This window comes from Mirounga leonina, unplaced genomic scaffold (assembly GCF_011800145.1).
Source record: "Mirounga leonina isolate KUSES-001 unplaced genomic scaffold, KU_Mleo_1.0 Mir_200, whole genome shotgun sequence".
In the NCBI taxonomy this organism is placed as follows: domain Eukaryota; kingdom Metazoa; phylum Chordata; class Mammalia; order Carnivora; family Phocidae; genus Mirounga; species Mirounga leonina.
This window is the reverse complement of record NW_023270503.1, coordinates 7,437,383-7,460,602: the sequence shown is the minus strand read 5'-3', so window position 1 is coordinate 7,460,602 and position 23,220 is coordinate 7,437,383. Positions and strand designations below refer to the sequence as shown.

The following is a 23,220-nucleotide window of genomic DNA, read 5'->3' as shown; positions in this document are numbered from 1 at the left end:
CCAATCAGTGCCGCTTCTGTTCTCAAAGCCTCTCCCTGCTCTACCTCCCCACTGCTCTACCCCAGCCAGAGCCCCGGCGGGCCCTTCCCAGGACCCAGGTGGTGGCCTCCTCACTGCTCCCCTGCCAGGCACTCTGTCCTCTGCAGCCTGCAGTCATGGGAGCTTGCAAAAGGCCGATGTGGTCAGCACTTAAACTCTGCCCTTGAGATAACGTGCAAGACCCTGTGACACTGCACGCCTCACACACCCGCCTCTCCCCGCGCAGCCCTCACGCTCCTCTTGCTGTTTTTGCTGTGATGTAGTCCTGTGTCCTGCCCTCGTCCCTCCCTCCACCTGTGCACGGCACATTCTGTTGCCTCTTCCTGGAGCCCGTTCAGTGTCTGTCCTTCTCATTACCCTGAATTAGGGGGGAGACGGGTCTGCCTGCTTGGAACGTGGGTGCTGATAACTGAACAGCATGAATGAACAAGTGACTACAAATAAAACTGAAGACAGCAATAAGAACTTTTAAAGTTAATGTTTCTCTACAAGGCATGTCTTACTATATAATAGAAACATGTTTTGAAAAAGCAGGCATTCTCTAAAAATGTATATATCAAATTCATCTTGCAATGAAAAAAAAAAAGGAAAGAAAAAGGTAAAATAATTCAGCCAGGCATCTCCTGACCACACTTGCTGGTTAACTACCCTTTGTGCTGCTCACGTGAGGAGAGGTGGCTCTGGAAAAGAAAACCGAGAGATGAACGCAGGGAGCTGGTCAGACCACTGCCAGGGGCCCTCATGAGTTTCCTGTGTCCTGTGGAAAGCCTGACAATTGTTATGGAAGGTTTTCTGACTTCAGAGGGTCCCTGTGAACTACTAGGAGGATCCCTTCTGGACACGACGCCAAGCTGGATGGTGATCCAGTAGGCTAACAGAAGTGACCGTCACTGTGAGGGTAGACCCAGCACAGCGCAGATGCGGTGCACAGGACAAGGGGACCCAAGGGGAGGAAAGCCGTGTCCTGCCGTTCGGACGGCTGGCGGTATTGCTCATAATAAAAGAGGACTTCACGTCATTGTACGCTCACCACGTGCCAATAGTATGCGAGTTGTTCCCATGAGCGGAGCGTCTCATCCCGTGGAACACTCCTGGGAGCTAGGTGCCAGTGTCACCCTGCTACACTGGTAGGCTCTGGTCTCCTCAGATGTTCTCTTTGGAGCCTTCGGTATGTTAATAAAAAGGCAAAATAAAGCATCCTATTCTAGGTGCTCTTAAGGCAGTATAAGTCAAGAAGTGCCTAGATTTATCTATGGAGAGGGTATGATCACATAAATAGTTCAGGTGTCAAGAAATTTAATTTTTGGATGTCTTCTTTGAACCCTCCTGCTCCTAAAACTGGGTTAGGTATCCTGTTTCTGAGCTTCCATAGCATCCTTTCTATCTTTGTTATTGCCCTAAATCTTTTCTGAAGCAATATGATGGGGGGATGGCGCATGCATATGCATGCACGCGCACATGTGAGCAAGAGAGAAAGAGAATGGGAGCCAGAGGGAAATGACAATTTTTTAAAAAATGTGTCATTTTTAGGGGCACCTAGGTGGCTCTGTCATTTAAGCAACTGCCTTTGGCTCAGGTCAGGATCTTGGGATCCTGGGTCGAGCCCCACGTTGGGCTCCCTGCTCTGAGGGGAGTCTGCTTCTCCCTCTGCCCCTCCCCCCAATTCATGTTTGCTCTTGCTTTCTCACGAATAAAAAGTTGTTTGTTTTTTTTTTAGATTTTATTTTTATTTTTTTTGACAGAGAGAGATATAGCGAGAGCAGGAACACAAGCAGGGGGAGCGGGACAGGGAGAAGCAGGCTTCCCGCAGAGCAGGGAGCCCGATGTGGGACTCGATCCCAGGACCCTGGGATCATGACCTGAGCCGAAGGCAGACGCTTAACGACTGAGCCACCCAGGCGCCCACGAATAAAAAGTTTTTAAGAAAAATAAAAATTAAAAATTAAAAAAATATGTCATTTTTAAATCCTCTGTCATTGTGCGTACTAGCATGGCATTGTCTCTGTCTTTGGTACAATAATACCATCCTTATTCTTTGTAACTCAGGCTCTTGGCACAGTGCCTGGCATAAGGCACTTATTAGTTACTCAGATGTTTATGAACACACACAATCAGTAACTAGCAGAGCCAGGATTCAAACCTGGGGCTCCAGGGCTGTGTGGCTCTCACATTCATAATCTCTCTAACAAATAGTCCCTGCCCACTTCAGAAACGTGCAGTCTCACAAAGGGGAGTAGATGAATTGATTCCATCATGCGGAGACCATGATTTTGCCAGGAGAAGCTGCAGTAAGATGTCTTCACCCTTGGGAGAAATTCTCATCTAAGAACTGGGGAAGGTAACCTGAACATATTGAAAGTTGGCAGTAAGCTAATGAGCATTGCATAAGTTTGGTACATCAATAAAGAAAAGGGTCAAAGTTTGGTGTACTTTGTAATTAAAACTGCATTATAAGCTGTCCTTCCGATATGGGCCAGCGTCGTTGCTTTAAAAATCCACACCCAGCAAACAAACTGTAGGTGGAAGTACGAATTGCTACAGCAGCCTCTCTTGAGAAGAATTTGGCAAAAATTCACTAATTTAAATTGTACGTATCCTTTGACCTGGCAACTTCAGTTCTAGAAATGTGTTCTACAGGAATATGTACACATATGCACAAAGAAATAGATGCCATTGTATTTACAGTTGCATTGTTCATAGTAGAAAAGATTAGTAACAGCCTAAAAGTCCAATAGGGACTAGTTAAGTATGTTATTGTATATTCATCCATGAAATGAAATACTATGCAGGCATAAAAATGAGGCTTTTCTCTATTTACTTACATGAAACTATCACCAAGATACATATTTTAATTAGAGAAAAAAAGTCATTCATGTAAAAAAGACTATGTATATGTGTGTGTATGCATAACCTCTTTCTAGAAAAATTCACAGAAATCTAGTAGCAGTGGCTATCTCTGGCAGGGGAGACTGTGGGAAAATGGGAAAAATGAGAAGCACTTTCCACTATCTGATCATTTATATCTTCTGAATCTTTTACTAAGAGCCTGTATTGCCTATTCAAAATAAAAACCTGGGGTGCCTAGGTGGGTCAGTTGGTTAAGCATCCAACTCTTTGATTTCAGCTCAGGTCACGATCTCAGGGTCCTGGGATCGAGCCTCACCTCAGGCTCCATACTCAGTGTGGAGTCTGCTTGAGATTCACTCTCCCTCTCCCTCTGCCCCTCCTGCTCATGCTCTCTCTCTCTCTCTCTCTCTCTCTTAAAAAAACAAACCTTTTTAAAAAAATCTGATCAGAGAGCCAGTTCCCGAAACTCCTGAACTAACTCAAAAACCTCATTCTTAAGATTCTGTCCCTCTACAACCACTCTTGGTACAAAATCTGTATTAGTCCAGCTCCAGAGATAAAGAACCAGTAGGATACATGTGTGTCTATATACATACATATAGAGAGATTTTTTTGGCCCACACAGTTATGGAAGCTGAGAAGTCCCAACGCTGCAGCTGGCAGGCTGGAGTCCCAGGAGAGCCAGTGGTGCAAGTTCTAGTCTGAGCCTTGGGTATGAGGGCAGGAGAAGACCTGTGTCCCAGCTCAGAGACAGTGAGGCTGAGAGACAAAGCATTGTTTCTGAGTCACCCTTTTATTCTAATCAGGCCTTCTGGATTGGATGAAGCCCACCCACACTGGGGAGGGCACTCTGCTCTGCTCAGTCCACTGATTCTAATGTTACTCTCATCCAGCAACGCCCGCACAGACACCCCAGGATACTGTTTGACCGAATGTCTGGGCGCCTCACATAAAATTAACGATATAGGCACACATGTCAGTTTGCATCAGTAGTGGTGACAATAACTTTGAGCACCTGGTTTAGGTGGTCACAGCGTTTCTCTCCTGTAAAATTAGTTGTCTTTCCCTTTGTAATTGCTAAGTAATTTGCGGGGAGATACTTCGTGGCTATGTAAATACCCCGTTCCTCATCACACTTTCAACTACTGGTTTTCTCACGCACGGATCATTTTCTAACATCATTACTTCTGTATTTCTTAATTGTCGTTCTGCTCTAAGGAAGAGCTTTTCCTTCTCCAGTTCACTTCTATTTTATATCAGTGTGGACTCGCAGATTCTTATTTTATTCAGGGGATTATGATGTTGCCGATGTTACTTATTTCAGTGCTCATGTGGTTCCAGATTTGGCCAGTGGGAGCCAATTCACTTTGGTTCCTGTTTCTTTTGACAAGTCCCTGTCATTCTCTGAGTACTTCCCTACTTTCTGGCTCAACAAGGTATTCCAGACTCATCTTATACTTCCCTTGCCCCAGCTCCAGAATCAGTTTTTCTCCACGGGACCCTGGGTCTTTTTAGTTAAGAATACAAGCCAACGGGGGCACCTGGGTGGCTCAGTTGGTTAAGCGACTGCCTTCGGCTCAGGTCATGATCCTGGAGTCCCTGGATCGAGTCCCGCATCGGGCTCCCTGCTCGGCAGGGAGTCTGCTTCTCCCTCTGGCCTTCCCCCCTCTCATGTGCTCTCTCTCATTCTCTCTCTCAAATAAATAAATAAAATCTTAAAAAAAAAAAAGAAAAGAATACAAGCCAATGTCTGGGTGTCATTGCTTCTAAGCTCCCTCAGAAGACAGAGCTAGGAAATGTGTGCACATACATCTCTCTCTCCCTCTCCCTTTCCCTTCCCTATGCCCCACCACATACGCCAAGTTCAAACTGATACCTCCAGTTCCAAGTCAACCCTCCCAACACTTTGCAACTTCCTTCCCTAACAGTGAAAAACCTGTCTCGGAGGGTGAGTCAGAGTAGATTCTATTTTAATTACATTTTCCTGGAATATAAGTTACTATTTGTATCTAGATTACGCGAAGCTGCCCATGTGAAAGGAAAGGTTCTTTTCTGGTAGAACATAGGGATATGGCCCATTAAAAACTAGGTGATATCGTGCTGTACTTAATCTCCCCACCTCCCAAGCTTGACTCATAAGGAAATAAGAAAAGTGAAATTAAGTACATAAATCTTTTTTTAAATGGTAATGATGGTAGGTGATTTAAAGTCTTACACACTCGATGGCCTGAATTTTCTCCATAAATGGGATGCAAACCATTTGCTGAGAGAACGGAGGTGGGCTAAGGGGACTCATTCCTTCATCCCTTCATTTTTTTGATTCCTCAAATATTTAACCAGCTCCTTTAAGTTCCAGGCACTATATTGCATGCTGAAGATAAAGCAATTTTACCTTGTTCAGGTAAATATGGTCTGTACTCCTCTGGAGACAGACAGAAAACAAACAAGAAACTTCTTGTGGTAACTACCATAGAGGGAACAAGCATGGGATGCTGGTGGACAGGGCAGTTTAGGTGGGGACAGATCTTGTTTTATTCTTGGCCAGAGCACAGTCATCAGGAGTAGTTGGCATGAGATAAGCCAACATCTGGATGTCAGATTGGCCTCACATTAAGGCTTCCCACTGAAAAGATTTAAGGATAGGAATGAGCATTTATTTTTTTTTATTTTTTTAAAGATTTTATTTATTTATTTATTTGAGACAGAGAGAGAGAGACAGAGAAGGGTCAGAGGGAGAAGCAGACTCCCTGCCGAGCAGGGAGCCCGATGCGGGACTCGATCCCGGGACTCCAGGATCATGACCTGAGCCGAAGGCAGTCGCTTAACCAACTGAGCCACCCAGGCGCCCAGGAATGAGCATTTAGATTTATATTTTATGGAGAATGGATTAAAAGGAAGTCATGCCAATGAAGATGATACCTGCGACAGGGAAGACACCTGTGACCTCGTATTCTTGCTGACGCTGTTCACTACATTCTCGACCTGGAGAAAATTGTGCCATATTGTTGGTTTGATTTGCATTTCTTTTTTTTTTTTTTTTAATTTTTTTTTTTAAGATTTTATTTATTTGAGAGAGAGAATGAGAGACAGAGAGCACGAGAGGGAAGAGGGTCAGAGGGAGAAGCAGACCCCCCGCTGAGCAGGGAGCCCGATGTGGGACTCGATCCTGGGACTCCAGGATCATGACCTGAGCCGAAGGCAGTTGCTTAACCAACTGAGCCACCCAGGCGCCCTTGATTTGCATTTCTTTAAATGTAAGTGAAATCGGGCCATTTTCATGGAATTTATTTCGGTATAACTAGTTGTATTCGTTTCCTAGAGTTGCTATAACAAAATACCACAAACCGAGTGGCTTAAAAGATGAGACACTTCTTATCTCACAGTTCTGAAGGCTAGAAGTCCCAAGTCAAGGGCCATGCTGTGTCTGAAACCGGTAGGAGAGACATCCTTCCTAGCCTCTTCCCAGCTTCTGGGAGTGGCCTTGGCTTGCATCTCTCTGCCTGTGTCATCACATGGCGCTTTCCTCTTCTCATAACCCAGTCATGTTGGATTTGGGCCCACTCTGATGACTTCATCTTGATTCCATCTGCAAAGCCCTGTTTCTAAATAAGGACACTTTCACGGGTACCAGGGATTAGGACTTCAACGTATCTTTTCTGAGGGGAGGCCACAGTTCAAGCCATGGTGCTAATGATCTGTGGTCTTTGTTTTCCCAGGGGCCTGGTCTGTTTTCTGACACTGTCTATTGACATACATTATTGGCATCTTTGTTGGCTGTTTTGAAAGCTCACCATTATCATACCAAAGTCTTCAGGAACACCTGTCATGTGATCTCTGTTATCTCCTTCTTCTGTACTTTCCTTCTTTCTGCTTCAACTTTGTTTTTCCACGTTGTTTTGCTCACTTTTCTCCACCTTTTCTTCTCGCCCCTGTGTCTGGCAGTGTCCATGCCCATTCTCCTGTCTGTTAGTGTAGCCTTCATTTCTGTGAGGTTTTCTCCTCTTCTGTTTCCTTGAGCTCTTCTGGTTTCCCGTCTCCTTTTCCAAAAAATGGTTTGAAACATGATTTCTCTATTTTTAAATGGTGTTTTCTTTGATCTCTTGGTTTAATGGGATATATTTTCTTTACATTCTTTGCTTTCGTGCAGAAATATTTTACCATAATTTTTCTCCTTCATGACATACTTATTTTTCGTGGGTATTCTTTTTTTTTTTTAATATTTCATTTATTTGAGAGAGAGAGAATGAGAGAGAGTGAGTACATGAGAGGGGGGAGGGTCAGAGGGAGAAGCAGACTCCCTGCCGAGCAGGGAGCCCGATGCGGGACTCGATCCCGGGACTCCAGGATCATGACCTGAGCCAAAGGCAGTCGCTTAACCAACTGAGCCACCCAGGCACCCTTCGTGGGTATTCTTGATCTGCCCTTTGTCTGTCAGTTTCTTTGCCTACTTTTTTCTGTAACATTGAACGGCCTGCTTCTGGAGAATTCTGCTCCAGGGCCTGGCATTTGCAAAGGTGCTTCTTCTCTCTTAGCGACCTCCCTCAACTATGTCGACTTCTTGTGGCACTTCCAATCATCCTTCATAGATCATGTGTCAGAGTCGTGGCTGGGTTTTTGTTTCCTAGTAGGTAATGTTTTCTGGCTTTGTTTGTTTTGTTGTTCTTGATGATTTTCAGAGGGTACAATCCGGCCAAGATAACTATACTCTATCCTCCTTAAATGGGAGTCCCTTAGGTGGTATTTGAAGTTGATCCAGGACCCAACCCTAGAAAACCTGAGTGTTTAGAGATCATGAGAAAAGGAGGGGCTAGCAAAGGAGATGGAGGAGGAAAACTCAGAGAAGGTGGCCCCACAGAAGCCATGAGAAGAGTGTGTTGAGGAAGCAAGAGTCAGTATCAAAGGCTGCTGAGACACCAAGTAAGGTGAAGACAGAGAATCAGCCAGGGGATTCAGCAGTGTCATTGGGAACTAGCTTTGGGCAGCAGGCTGGAGTTGCTTGAGGAGATAGTAGAAGGCAGAGAGATGGCTTGTGCTGGTGGACACGTTTCCTGGGCAATATGAATGTTCCCAGCAACTCAGGATTTCATGTACATTGAAGAGGGAAGGAAAACAGGCCAAATCAATGTGATTAAGCAGCTCTTATCTGAAAGCGTACGTTCTCATGAAATAAGTAATATTTACTCATGAATGAAGATTCTCTTGAATACTTAGTATACTATTCACAGAGAATTTTCCTCCTGATTGTAATTGATTTCATGTTGTTTAAGTAGTCAGCCAAGGACAACACTGAATTCTGTTAGTGGGTGAACCGACCTTGGAAGCCTCGAGGGTACCTCTGAAATCTCATCGTCTGAAGTAAATTCCCTCTTCTCCTCCACCCAGCTCAAAGTTAAATATATTTTTGCCCTTCATGTACAGTAAGTGTTCGGATTCTGTCCAATTTCCCTTTGAAGTAACTCACATTTTCCTTTCTCTCCTTTCTGCTGCCGTTCTCGGCCTTATTGACCTCTTTAGCTAGAACAGTCTTCCCTGATTCCTTATTTCCAGTCACGTCGAATTTAAACCTCCCCAGCCTGGCTTTCAGAGCCTTTCACAGCAGTAGAATCCAACTCCCTCCTACTTACCCAGCTGTTGCCTTACATTCCCTGACAAAGGCTTTCTGCTCTAGGAAGGCCAGCCTCCCTCCTGTTCTTCCAGTCTTGCCACGTGGTTCTGCCTTCACGCCGAAGTTCCTGTCGAGCTCACCTTAGTCCACAGCTAGCACTTCATTATCTGTAGGATCAGTTGATGTATACACCCCCCACTCCCCAGGGTCATACTTCTCTGTACGGTTGTGCCCATGACTGATGTGAAGGAGCCCCGAACATCTCGACTTCCTGTTGTACCTTATCTTTTGTATAAATGATGTGCAAATTAATGGAACTATTTTTTTAAAAAAAAAATGTTCCAGAATTCCTGTACAAGACTGTTTTCCTCCAAAGGCATTACGTTTACATCATCTCCATGGCTACTCATTAGTTCAAACATGTTTTAGGGGCCCCTGGCTGGCTCAGGCAGAAGAACAGGCAACTCTTGATCTTGGGTTGTGAGTTTGAGCCCCACGTTGGATGTAGAGATTACTAAAAAATAAATAAACTTGGGGCACCTGGGTGGCTCAGTCAGCTGAGTGTCTGCCTTCGGCTCAGGTTGTGGTCCTGGGGTCCTGGAATCAAGCCCTGTGTGGGGCTCCCTAGGTCTGCGGGGAGCCTGCTTCTCCCTCTCCCTCTGCCTGCTGCTTCCCCTGCTTGTGCTCGCTCTGTAAAATAAATAAGTAAAATTTAAAAAATAAATAAACTTAAAAAAAACTTTTAGAACCTTTTTGTTTCATTTAGAAGCCAGTGAAAATACCTGGCCCATTCAGTAATTATCTTTAAACTTCTTAAAGAAATTGAGGTTTTGTTGTTCTTTGGGTTTTTTTTTAAGAAAGGGAAAGAGTGAGTGTGTATGAACAGTGGGTGGGGGAGAGCAGAGGGAGAGAGAGAATCCTCAGCAGGCTCCACACCTAGCATGAGCCATTGCAGGGCTCGATCTCACAACTCTGAGATCATGACCAGAGCCGAAATCAAGATTCAGATGCTCAACCAACCGAGCCACCCAGGCGCCCCAAGAAATCCAGTTTTAAAAATCAGTCGCTGTTAAGCTATTTTAAGTATTTTGGAAGTTCTAAAGAAAAAACAAATCTGAACAGAGCGAAGACCAAAATGTCAGTGTCGGAAATGGGGGTATCAAGAGTGGCTTCCTGGAGGAGCTGAGGCTTAGGCTTTTGAAAAGAGTGAGAATGGGCTGAGCAGATGGGTGAAGAAGAGACTAGGTGGTGAGAGGGTATTGTAGGCAGAATAAACCCCATGGCCAAACCATGAACTGTAACAAACCTTGGGTACTCTAAGTAGCTCATTAATATAACAGCAGGAGTGACTGAGACAGAGAGGGGGAATAGGGAGGGTTTGATAGGTCTATGTGTCGTGGTTAGTTAGGAGAGCCAAGTGAAAGGAAATATGGAGGACAGGGCACAAAAGGCCTCGTGGGCTTTGCTCTGGACTTTGCGTACTCTTTAGGTTCCTCTTGGGAAGGGGTGTGTTGTGATCATCTTTGCCAACACAGTGCATGCCTTTATTATCTTACCTGTATTGTTTGTATTTATTTATTTATTTATTTATTTATTTATTTATTTATTTATTTATATTATCTTACCTATATTGTTATTATTTATTTGCAATACTTCCCTGCTGTTTATTCATTTTTTAATTCCCAGAGTCAGGCCTGGTGTCTGGCACATAATAGATATTGAATAAATGTTTGAAGAATGCATTATAAAAGTTTGTCATAAAAGCTTTTCACAAAGAAGGCATAAAAATGCCTTCCTTGGTCTTTTGTAAGAGATGGCATCACCCTATTTATCGTTGAGAATAATTAACAGTAGTTCCTTACGGAGGCATACCAAGCAGGTGACTACATTACCTGAGTGCTAACTTCTTAACCCAAGGCTTTCCAAAAGCAAACTGGAATACTGCATTGGTGTTAAAGTGTATACTGGCGCCATCTCGCGGTGATTTTAAGCCTTAACCAAATTGAAAGCTTCGTCTGTGATAACCAGAGTTTCAAACAAGTTTCTAACATTTTATAAATTACCGAAGTATTGTATTTAATACTATATTTTGTTGACCCTTTGCCACTATCTTCACACTAACAGTTTTGGATTTAATGTTTTATACATGTATTTTAATTGTGTTTTACAAACATGATGTCTAGAAGTTTTGATAAGCAAAATATTCTATTTGAAATAAAATGGAATTTCATCATTAGGCATACCTGGAGTCTTAGACCAGCATTCTGATCTCAGATGCTATTTGCTGTGTCTTAGTTCACAGAGTTCCAGCCTTGTGAGGTAATCTTTTTTTTCCCTAACATTCTTCTTTATTTTTTTTCCTGGTTGGACATTGTTTCTAAAACTAAAGAATCATGTTCTTTTAATTCTTATCCTTGAAGACAGCTGTTGAGCGTGTCCTGCAAATTTGGTTAAGCCAGAATGACTTGGGTAGTGAACCTTAGCTTTTTATTATTTGTGTGGGTGTTTGAACATGAGTTATGTAGACATTTTGCTTTTGACTTGTTTGTTGATTAACAGCTGAGTCAGGGAATCAGATTATGATCATTGAATTAATTCCTCATGTGTAGGGATTGCTGTGATTTAAGTAGCAATGTTAATATAAAATAAAAGCGTTTTTTTAAATTGTGTTGTTTTTAAATTTTTTATTGTTATGTTAATCACCACACATTAAAAGCGTTTATTAAAAATATTTTTCATGCAGAGCATAATTGGAAGCTTAAGATTAATTGCCCTTTTTTTTTAAGTACTTACTCAATGCCAGAGGGAGAGAGGGGTATAATTATCTCCATTTTACAGATGAATCTGAAACATATGGAGGTGAGGTAGCTTTCACAAAGTCTCACAGCTATTATATTTGCAGTGTGAGCATTCAGACCCAGATGTAGAGGACCCCAGAGTCCAGGCTTTTAACCACCATATAAACTCTGTGTCCAACAATGAGGGGGGATTCATAGGAAAACCATAGTAGAAAAATGCACAAGACAACCTTAAAGTGGTTATTAATAGCTTTTATTTAAATATACACTAATTAATAAAAATCTTGGCTTTAATTTATTGTTGACATTATCAGCATCTGCTTGTTTCTACTCCTAATTATAGCCAACAGCCTTCATTCCATTGTGAAGGAAGTTGAAGGTCCTGCACTGGTCCTAAGCAGGAGTGCTTTGAGGCACGGTTGCTGTCTGTGGATGAGCATTTTGCCCGTCTCGGCACTCCCTTCATTCTCAGATACAAACTGTGTCTACCTGTGCCTTTCAGCAGGGGGCGTGTGTTGGCAACAGCTTGTGTAGAAACCTCCATTTGGGTGTTGGCCTGGTTGATGGATGTCTATGTGTCAGTTAATATATATAGGGTGAATAGATAACAGGTTTTCTAAATTTTATATTTAAATTTTTTCTTTGTAAATATAGACACATAATTTTGTGCAGTTGCAGTCACATCATATATGCCAGGTTGTGGTGGGTTTTTTTTTTTTTTTTCCTTTGTTCCTGTGGCTTCCTTCCATCCACCCACATGGCCTTCCTCCTCATCACCCTGTTGTATGTATAAAAGGGTACATAAAACATAACAAGTGGTCTTCCATATTTTTCCATGCTTGTGTAATCATTTGTCAAATATATCTATGTGCAGTTAGATAGCCAAATCATCTGTGGGGCAGCATGCTAGCGTTTTATGGTAAAAAGGTGCGATCATGTTATAAATACTTTTAAAAATACACATACCTTTCAACCAGCTTTCCCACAGAAATGAAAGCATTGATTTGTAAGATTATGTGTCAGGAGTATTTTCTACAGTATTATTGATAATAGCAGGAAGGAAGGGGCATGATTGAATAAAGAATGATAATCTATACCGTGAAATTTTAGGCAATCGCTTAAAATAATGAATTTGATGTGTGCCAAAAGCATCTCCTCTGCCCTTCTCTCTGTTATGAATTTTAGCATTCTCACTCCTTTACTGACATTTTAGTGTGGTTTCAAGAAGGAGAACAAAAGAAATGTATTGGGACAGTTGTCTTTATAATCGCAAATCTGGCTAAGTAGATTACAAGACCTGCTTTAACTTCTATTTCTTTTCTTAGTAGAGCTCTTAGTGTAGAGCCCCTTCTGGTCCTTTTGTATTTGGAAATAGGGAATATCCAGCCTCCCCCAAATTACATTCTTTCTTCTTTCTTGGCTTTTAACTCCTACTGGTCTTTTCTACCAGCAGCATCTAAAGGGGCACAACCTTAAGCATTGTCTCTAAAATTAAATTCAGAATCAATGAAATGTCAGTTCAGAAACTGTTCCTGGGACACTTGGATCTTCTTAGAAATGAGACTCTTAGGGAAGAGAGCATTTCTATATAACCACAGCTACTCTTCTGTTTCTTTTGCTTCTGTACAGATTTGAAAAAGGGCGCATCTACACATTCATTGGAGAAGTTGTTGTCTCTGTGAATCCTTACAAGTCTTTGAACATCTATGGGAGAGACACAATCGAGCAGTATAAAGGACGTGAGCTGTATGAGAGACCTCCTCATCTTTTTGCAATTGCTGATGCTGCTTACAAAGCTATGAAGAGGCGCTCAAAAGACACTTGTATTGTGATATCAGGTATTCAGAGGGGATCCCCTGTACTTTCAAGGTCAAAATGCATTTAACTTATTAGGTACTCAAGGATCCAAACTGTTAAATAGATCTTTTTTTTTTTTTTTTTGAAGTTAGAAACATAAGCAGTTTTATAGGAGAAAAAAATTTTCAGTGAACACCAGATCATTTCTGACGGATGTCTAGTCTTGGTTCATTTATAAATCCATGTTACATGTGGATGTACTTCTGATCATGAAAGATTCTTCCTCCTGTCTCAAGGACAGAAAAGTACTGGATAAAATGTAACAAAGGTTATTTTTTTAAAAGATTTTTATTTATTTATCTGTCAGAGAAAGAGAGGGAGAGAGGCAGGGAGAGGGAGAGAGGCAGGCAGAGGGAGAAGCAGACTCACCACTGAGCAGAGAGCCCTATGTGGGGCTCGATCCCAGGACCCTGAGATCATGACCTGAGCCAAAGGCAGACGCTCAACCGACTGAGCCACCCAAGTGCCCCACAAAGGTTATTTTAAATAACAGCAGAATGAAAGGAAGAAAATGAAATCCTCAGGTACAACTCAAAGTCAGATTGGCAAGTGGGAGTTAGTGTCACGGGCCATCCAGGCATGGGGACCAGAAATGGGCTGTCCCAGCTGGAGGCTGGAGCTTCAGAGCCTACGGAGCAGGGAGACAGGTGATAGACCCTGTGTGCCCGGGAGCTGGAGCTGAGCTCTTCGCGGAATCTCGTGTAGTGTGAATTGGGGATAGGGAAAGCATCTGCCCGCTGACCCCGGATGGCCTCTCCCACACTGTGGGAATGTATTTTGGTGCTAATAATACCTCACATCTGCATTAGGGGCTTTATACTTGTAAAACTGCTTTTATGACCCTTATTCCATTTTGGTTATCAAAACAATTCTGAGTGCTAAGACAGTTGTGTTTCTACTTTATAGATGAGAATATTAAGGGTCAGAGGAGTTATAATAACTTAGTATTGGAGAATCATATCCTAGGACTACATTATATTCAATTATGAAAGCAATACTACCTGATTATAAAAGGAGGGAGGGAGTAATCAATCATTTAAGCATACAAAGTAAAAGCAAAAAGTCTCTCCCCTTTGAATACCTTGTTACTCCCAAAACTCTAGCAGTAACAGCTGTGAATTTAGTGTTTATCCTTTTTATACATTTTTCTGTGTGTATAACACATAGTCATACATGCATATTAAATTATATTATAAATGTGTAACTGTGTTACAGAATTATGTTATAACTGCTATTATGTAACTTGTTTTTCTGTTTAACACTATGGAGTGGACATCTTTTCTTTCTTTCTTTTTTTCTTTTTTTCTTTAAAGATTTTATTTGTTTGAGAGAGAGAGCACAAGTCAGGGGAGAGGCAGAGGGAGAGGGAGAAGCAGACTCCCTGCTGAGCAGGGAGCCCGATGCAGGGCTCAATCCCAGGACCCTGAGATCATGACCTGAGCCGAAGGCAGACACTTAACCGACTGAGTCACCCAGGTGCCCCGCAGAGTGGACATCTTTTCATTAGCATGCCTATAGAAGTGGGGGACTGTCTAACACCTGTGCAATATTCCATTGAATAGTTGAATCCTTTATCTGCCCAGTCCTCTACTGACAGGCATGTTATTTGCAGGGTTCAGCTGTGACACACAGTATAGTCTGCAGAAATACTCCTTAAGTCTTTAAAGATTATAATAATAATTATTATTTGATCCCATTAGTATTTTTACTGTTTCTGTAGTATAAATTTCTACAAGTGGAATTTGGGGGTCAGAAGGCATACACACTTAAAAATTGGGGTAGCTCGTTCTAAACTGATCCCTTCTGCTCATCTTATACCAGTTGTCCTGCTTTTCCTGTGATGCCATGTCTGGAGCTTGCTGTTTGGTTTGGTTTTATTTTCACTAAAATTGCTCTGACTTTAATTTTTGGAAGGAATATTTCATCCTTGTTAAGATGAAAAGAAATTTGCTGTAGAGCATAAGGTTATATGAACTGGGACGGCTGGGTGGCTCAGTCATTAAGCGTCTGCCTTTGGCTCAGGTCATGGTCCCAGGGTCCCGGGATCGAACGCTGCATCGGGCTCCCTGCTCAGCGGAAAGCATGCTTCTCCCTCTCCCCGTCCCTGCTTGTGTTCCCTCTCTTGCTGTGCCTCTCTCTGTCAAATAAATAAATAAAATCTTAAAAAAAAAAAAGTTATATGAACTTAGCCATGGCCAGTGTTTGAGTCACTAGCTTGTTTTGTTTCTGCTGTGCTTAAAAGTCACTGCCAAGCACCAAGACTCTGGTCTCAGGAATTCATTTACCCCATTTTATCCCTTGATATTTTCTACTTAGTACATCTTAACTTGTAATCTGTTTGTTATTTTACTTCTATAATAGGCTTATTTTTTTCTCAGCATTTTCAGGGCTGTTAGAACCTAGACTGTATCAAGATGGGAGGAAATCACTCATAAAAAAAAAGTGATGTAACATAAATAATTTTAAGTAAATAACATCAAAATTTGCAACTATTCTGTTACAAGTCAGCTTACTGTTGGTTTCAGTGACAGTGTTAAGCCTTGCACAACTTTTCCTGCAGGGGAGAGTGGTGCGGGTAAGACGGAAGCCAGTAAGTACATTATGCAGTACATCGCGGCCATCACCAACCCCAGCCAGAGAGCCGAGGTGGAGAGGTAAGGGCGGTACGAAGATGGGGAGATGCTCTCTTTGGGGCTTCACTTTCTACACACACTTGCCAGGGCTGAAGCTCGGATACGGAGCCAGCATTTGTTGATGATTAAATACTATCTCTGCCCTTTGATCTGTGTCACCCTATTTCTATATTCGCTTCTTCGTAGAGAAATACTGCTTGGTAAGCTTTACCTAAATAGGAAATGAGGTAATGCTGCAAGAGTTGGAAGTTTCCCCACTCCACCTGTAACTGCTGCCTTCGGCGTCACAGGTGCTCAGCTAAGGTCTTCCCACGGGCAGATGTCATTGTTCAAGTTGTCTTTGTTATGCTGTCTTCTGAGGAGCCCTGGGTTCCTGGAGGGAAAGGGGGCTCCGGGATGCAGATCCATGCCTTCCCTGAATTGCACTGTCACAGCCCAAACTCCTGATATTAGAAACACTAAGAATGATTGCTTTTTCTTTCTAAGTTTCATGCCAGGCTGCTGTCAGCGTATGACAAGGATGCAGACTACTGGGCGCTGTCTGCGGGACCCGGCTTTTAGCACTGAGCGCCACATAGTATTTTCTTAATCCATTTGTAAGGAACGAATGGATGGGGGTTTTTTTGTTTTTGTTTTTGTTTTAAGAAAGAAATGTGGCGATAAAGTAACATGACTTAACTTTCTTCTATGGTGTGCACTTTTTGAGAGAAAAAAAGATTTTCAGAGTTGCTAGTGTGAAGCTCAGTATTTGTTTTCCGAAGAGTCCCCTCCGCATGCACATCTCAGCCTTCAGTTTATGACTAGAAAAGAAAGGATGCAGGGTTGGTACGAAAGAAGGCGGTGTAGACTAGACTCACCCTTCCAGGGCTTTCCTCATTTCTACATAACTGGGCTGGAGGTCAAAGAGGCCTTTTTCTTGACTGTGACACATCCCCACTTCTGATTCTGAATTTGCAATCTCCTATGATGAAGACACGAATATGAGTCAGTTATCTGAATTTCTGTAGAAGCTCGGGAGAACTAACTTTATTTCTTTTTTTTTTTTTTTTAAACATTTTATTTATTTATCTGAGGCAGAGAGAATGAGAGAGAGAGCACATGAGAGGGGGGAGGGTCAGAGGGAGAAGCAGCCTCCCTGCGGAGCAGGGAGCCCGATGCGGGACTCGATCCAGGGACTCCAGGATCATGACCTGAGCCAAAGGCAGTCGCTTAACCAACTGAGCCACTCAGGCGCCCGAACTAACTTTATTTCTAAAGCCAGTTGGTATAGTAGAGTCAGGCATGTGTACATTGACTAGTGTTTCATGGGCATATCTTACTATAGTTTTAAAGATGGTTGCCTTTGTTTACCATAAGTGTGCAATCCCCCCTCCCCACATTTTAAAAGTATACTTTCATGTGGGAGGAGAGAAGCTGGCAGTGTTATGGGGTGACTTAGAGTCATAGAGGATCTGCTACATTAGTTTATTTCAATGGCCAGTGTGATTCCTGCAGGTGTGGCCATGCTAGAGGAGTTTTGCCAGGGAAATAAAAACAAAGACTTAAGGACAAGCAGAAAGTTAAAAAGTATCCATTGGGAGAGACTGTGCTATAGAAAGTTAGCATTCATTGAATAAGGAATGAATGTGTCACCCATTCTTTCTTTTCAGAACACATCTTTTTAAGATTTTTCTTTGTCAATAAAACATGTTCACTTAAAAACTAAAAATTACAGCATTTTGTCCAAGGTGGAAATCCCCCGAAATCCCACTGTACATACCCTGTCAAGCTAGGTCCCTATAGTGAAATGTACTAGCCTTTCCCGATTTTTAAGTAGTTATTGACCTATGTGCCTGCCCACACACACTCATGTGGACACATGCACAGACCCACAAAGACCCTGCAACACATGTTATTTTGCAACCTAATTTCTCATTCATTAGTTTATTCTGGACCTCTTTCTCTGTCAATGCATCCTATACTAGGAAAAAAGTTTTTTTACCCAACCCTACTAGTGGACATTTAGGGTTTGTTTTAATACTGCAAACAATGCTGCAGTCAGCATCTTTGTATAAATGTTTGGATGTGCTTTAACAAAACCTGGTTTTTCTAAAAGGCCCAGCCTCTAAACTTTTTATAATGACTTTCATTTATCTGTGCCAAAGAGTGAAGAATATGTTGCTTAAGTCTAACTGTGTCTTGGAAGCTTTCGGAAATGCCAAAACCAACCGTAACGACAACTCAAGTAGGTTTGGAAAATATATGGATATCAACTTTGATTTCAAGGGAGATCCTATTGGTGGACATATCAATAACTACTTATTGGAGAAGGTAAAATGCTTAATTTCTGAGGGTAATGTTTTCCAGTGCTGAATTTTTTTTTAAACCTAATCATGTGTATAGAATTTTTTAAATTACTTAAAAGTAGTTTTAAATCCTATTCTCCCTCCCTTCCTGCTCCTCAGTTCCTTTTCTGTGACAAGATGCTCTTCTTCTTAGCTCCTACAATATCACGGTGGAAAAAGTTTGGGCTTCGTAGATAAGGATTTAGGTGTGTGTGTGTGGCCAGGAGTGGGAGTGGATGTGAATGCATGCCAACTTCTGGGTAAGATTTGACCAAAACACAATCTAGGACTAATCAGTTCTACTCTTTTGACACATCACCATTGCCCATATGTTTTCCTGCTGTTGTCCTGAACACATCGCAGAAAAGCCAGCCCACCCATTGATGCTCTTTTCACAGAATTATGCCCATAGAACTCTCCTTTTTTAAGTGAGATATAATTGATATTTGACACCACGCACATTTAAGGTATACAACACACTGACTTGATACTTCCATGTATATTTATTTTAATGAACCTGAATCTCATTTTCTTCTGGTTTCTGTGTGTTCATAGCGTCCTTTATGACAGTGTAACACAGCAAAATCTATTTCTGTTTGTTAAATCGATGTCAGACCATTAAGGAAATAAGGGTTTTTATCAGTGTCAGTTACAAAAGGACTGGAAATGCCTGGTGTTATCAGTTTTTTTCCAAAATGTTTCGTGGCTTCACTTTACATGCAGAGTCCCTCAGAAGGACCCCTCCGAATGAACGTACAGTGTGAGACCTCTCACAGCAGGCTTTCGGGGGCCATCTAAGGCAGGGGCCTCCATAGACTGGTCTTGCTCAACTGATTTTCCTGCAGGACATAAGGCATTGCTCTTTGAAATGCCAGCAGACCCTGGGGACCCTGAACATCCTTTCCTGTTCTACCACGTCCAATCCTCTTCCCCCTAAAAATCCCGTCTCTAGGCTCCAGGTTAAAAAAAAAAAAAAGCTTCATTGTCATAAAGTTTAGGGAATTCTGTTTTAAGCAGTAAAAAGAATATTAAAAGTTGCACAGAAAACCCCACAGAGGAGGCCTAGTTTTAGGTGGGTAATCTATGGGGTCTTTAGGACATTTAAATGCACTATTGATAGGCGATTTCCTGAGAACTTGACTTGCACTTTGTTTTCCTGAAATCTGCATTCTCAGATTAATGATTTAATGTGGTGTTTTTTGTTTTTTGTTTTTTTTTTAGTCTCGAGTGATTGTGCAACAGCCAGGAGAAAGAAGCTTTCATTCTTTTTATCAGGTTAGTATCCGCTGCTGTGCAGGTAATCCATCATTGGCCCAGTTGTACCGGGAATGAATATTTTATGTTGGGACTCTCCCCTGTCCTGTGCCTCCTTTGCCTCCATTGGCCCAGGACACATTACACATGTGTACATGCATGCACACACCGTAGCCCACGTGCTGCTTCAGATATTTGATGAGCATGATTATTATAAAGAGCTAGCAGGTGGTTAACCCACCAGATGACTTGACTGCCTTGGTTGAGCATCACCTCCATTTTTTGGCAACGTAGAGAACAGTTTAATATCTGTAAAAGTTTTTGAAATGGTAAATTCTGGATATGTTAAATTAATTGTGTTTTATTTTGAATTGAAGCTGTTCCCGTATTTGGGAGCCCAGAGACAGGAATACAGCTCCAGTTTATTTTGCTCATGGTGGCTATAAAGCAATATGATTACTTAAAACAATTATGAATTCAAGGGAGAATTGTCGTCTTTATCCCATCAAAGCTGTGATTGCTTAGAAAAAAAATTGATACCTCTTTTGAGAATGCTTTTAGAGTCAAAGGCAGAATCTTTTAAAGTAGCCTTTCTGTTAACAAGTCTGTGCTCAGAGATGTATGTATTTAATGTATTTAAGTATGATACATAATTAAAATTTTTAAAGCCCCAAGTAACATGAACCAGTGCTAAGAAATTAAGTGGGTGATCAAATGAAGCAATGCTGTTTGGGATTTTTTAAAAGTAAAACTATAAATCAGTAAGATTGATTTCCATATGGAGACAGTCTCTGCAGGGGATGAGCAGTGTCAGCATAAGTTGAATACAATTCAGCCGGGTTTAATCTTTTCTAGGTAACTGTTTTAACAGACAGTGCTCATTTGTATATACAAGTTCTGGTATATTTAGTTTTAAAAGATCACTTTCGAAAATCTGATAATTATACCTTTTAAGTAAAACAAAGCATACAGTTTAATGTAGAAAATTTAAACGTAGTGCCTTCCAAAGGTATGTTCTATAAATAAGGGCTACGCATCCATATTGTATTCGTGTTTTTGTTGACAATTCACCATGTTTTCCTTAAACTGTTTTTCTACCGAATATAGAAGAGTTCTTTTCATGTCTAGAACCCATACGCTCTTCCCAGTGTTTTTCCTACTTGGATGAATGTGTTAAAATTTGTCTTTGTTCAACCCTTCAGTCGTGGGTATCCAGTGGTGTTCCTTTCCTGACAGAGATTGACGAGGAAAGGCTATTTGTTTCCAGTGTGATTCAGCATGTGACTGCCTGCTGATACCTCTTACTTCCACAGCAATATTGACTTTTTCTGAATTCTGAAACACAACTCTATCTTGTCTGGATAATGAGGCCACTAAGCAAGTGAACACCACAATGCATAAGCTCCTGTTTAACAAATGACCATAGTAAAAGCAAGATTACCATTGTTATAATATTTGATATACTTGGCTCAGCGTGTATTTTGCCAATTTATTTCTAATTAAATATTTTTTCAGCTACTTCAGGGAGGTTCAGAGCAGATGCTATGCTCTCTACATCTCCAGAAATCCCTGTCATCCTACAACTATATCCATGTAGGCGCTCAATTAAAGGTAAGGGCTTCCTCTCTGAGATACAGAATCAGACAAAAAACCGGAGGGGACGTTAAGTAATTCTCTGGTCCAGCCTGCTGCCTTTAAGCAAATGAGTGACTCTTTTCTTCCATTCTGGTTTTTAAATTCTCAGGGACAGAGACTGACTGCAACTTCACTTCAACAACTTCACTTAATAACCATTTCTGTGTTTCATTGCCATCTGACGGAAATGAAGTTTCTCTCTTGTGGGTTTTTTTCAATTTTTAATCCTATTCCTTTTGACACTGTAAAAATATTGATATGACTAGGAAATCCACCTCAGAGAAAGATGCCATATGGTTTGGCCACAGGCAAGTTGGGGAGACAGAAGGAACTTTAAAAGCACCCTGGTTGAAAATGAGTATCAAAGATCTCCTCCATTTACTATTTTTTCAAGTACTGATTTTGACATATCCTGGAAATAGTTTTGTGACCCTGGAGCATTTCTATTCAGCCTTCAAATTTTAAGTTTTTTTCCCTTCACTTGCATGTGGGCCTTTTGCACTCCCATATGCAGATGCTTTTCTGCTCTTTTATTTCTCCCATCCAAGTACTAACCAGGCCTGACCCTGCTTAGCTTCCGAGATCAGACGAGATCGGGCGCGTTCAGGGTGGTATGGCTGTAGACTGCTCTTTTATTTCTAATTAGTGTTCTGCTAGTCACTTTACAGCTCATCCTAATAATATAGTAGTCTGTTGATGGTAGACTATAAACTGGTAATTACAATATTATCCTACTTTGTCAGAGCAAGGTACATAAATACATAAAATAAGATACGGAGGGTAGGTTTTAATTACTGATTCTGAATGGCTGAGATTACAGGTATCTGTGTTCTTGTACTTTTCCATGTTTTAAATTTGTTTTGTAATAAAAAAAAAATGCATTGCTTTTGTAGTCAGGGGAGAAATAAAAGAATTTGTAAAAGGAAAGAAAGGAAAAGGATCTAAGATGTGGGAGGTGGGGCGCCTGGGTGGCTCAGTTGGTTGGGCGACTGCCTTCGGCTCAGGTCATGATCCTGGAGTCCCTGGATCGAGTCCCGCATTGGGCTCCCTGCTCGGCAGGGAGCCTGCTTCTCCCTCTGACCCTCCCCCCTCTCATGTGCTCTCTCTCTCATTCTCTCTCTGTTAAATAAATAAATAAAATCTTAAAAAAAAAAAAATTTAAGATGTGGGAGGTGTTTCCTTTTTTATTTCTATTATTTATCTAAAGCGAATTATACATGCATTACCTGATTAGCTGTATTTTTATTGCCGTGCATAGAAATAAATGATATTTAGGCTTTCCCGATTAATTTTCCATTGTTTGACATTCAAGTTGCATGGGTTTTTTTTGTTTTGTTTTGTTTTACTTTTACAATCATCTCAGAGTAGGATGTCTGGGTGAAAATTAATTGAAAACAAGACAATAGAGGGCAGCACTTGAGCTGAGAGTAGGCCAACAGTGCTCAGAGATGCAGAAGGGATTGTGAAACCAGCACTTAAAAAGCCAATGACCAGAAATGTTCCTCTTTAATCAAATTGTCTTACTGACCAAATTACTTTTGGCCCGATCATGTAGCACTGCCACAGAAAGCAAGTATTAAATGAACATTTAGCCTTTGCCTGAAGCTAAATGTAACTTTGGTTTTCTTTCATCCAGTTCCCATTTCTTTCTCCCTGCCTCCTTTGTTTTTCTCTCTTATAAAAAAAAAAAAGACATAATGTGTGATCATAGTCAGAACCTAAATAAAGATATACCAGAAGAAAAGAAAAAATATACTAAAGCTTACCTTCCAGAGATAGTTATTGATGATGGTATGAAAATTTATTTTATTTTTTTTTAAGATTTTATTTTTAAGTAATCTCTACACCCACTGTGGGGCTCAAACTCATGAACCGGAGATCAAGAATCACATGCTGCTCTGACTGAGCCAGCCAGGTGTCTCTATGTATATATATTTATAAATGAAATCATGCAATAAACTCTGATGAAATAAATTTGCTTTTATTAAATGACTATTTATTAATATCTTCCCATTAACAAATATGTTAATAGAATGATTTTAATAACTATAAAGTATTATACTGTGTATCACAATTTTACTTAATTATCCTAAAAATATAGGAAAGAGTGTACAATTAAGATACTTTGGGTTTGGGACGCCTGGGTGGCTCAGTCGGTTAAGCGTCTGCCTTCGGCTCAGGTCATGATCCCAGAGTCCTGGGATCGAGTCCCGCATCGGGCTCCCTGC

The 23,220-nt window shown here is 41.3% G+C and overlaps 1 protein-coding gene across 1 annotated transcript in view; it reads left to right on the top strand.

Annotated features, from left to right (window-relative positions):
- Nucleotides 1-23,220, top strand: part of MYO1D (myosin ID) — a 358,238-nt gene that overhangs the window by 87,887 nt on the left and 247,131 nt on the right. Inside the window, exons 2-6 of the mRNA XM_035027808.1 lie at nt 12,919-13,127; nt 15,707-15,800; nt 17,924-18,089; nt 19,325-19,378; nt 20,873-20,968. Coding sequence (XP_034883699.1) covers nt 12,919-13,127; nt 15,707-15,800; nt 17,924-18,089; nt 19,325-19,378; nt 20,873-20,968 — 619 coding nt within the window. The remainder of the gene's footprint in view (nt 1-12,918; nt 13,128-15,706; nt 15,801-17,923; nt 18,090-19,324; nt 19,379-20,872; nt 20,969-23,220) is intronic.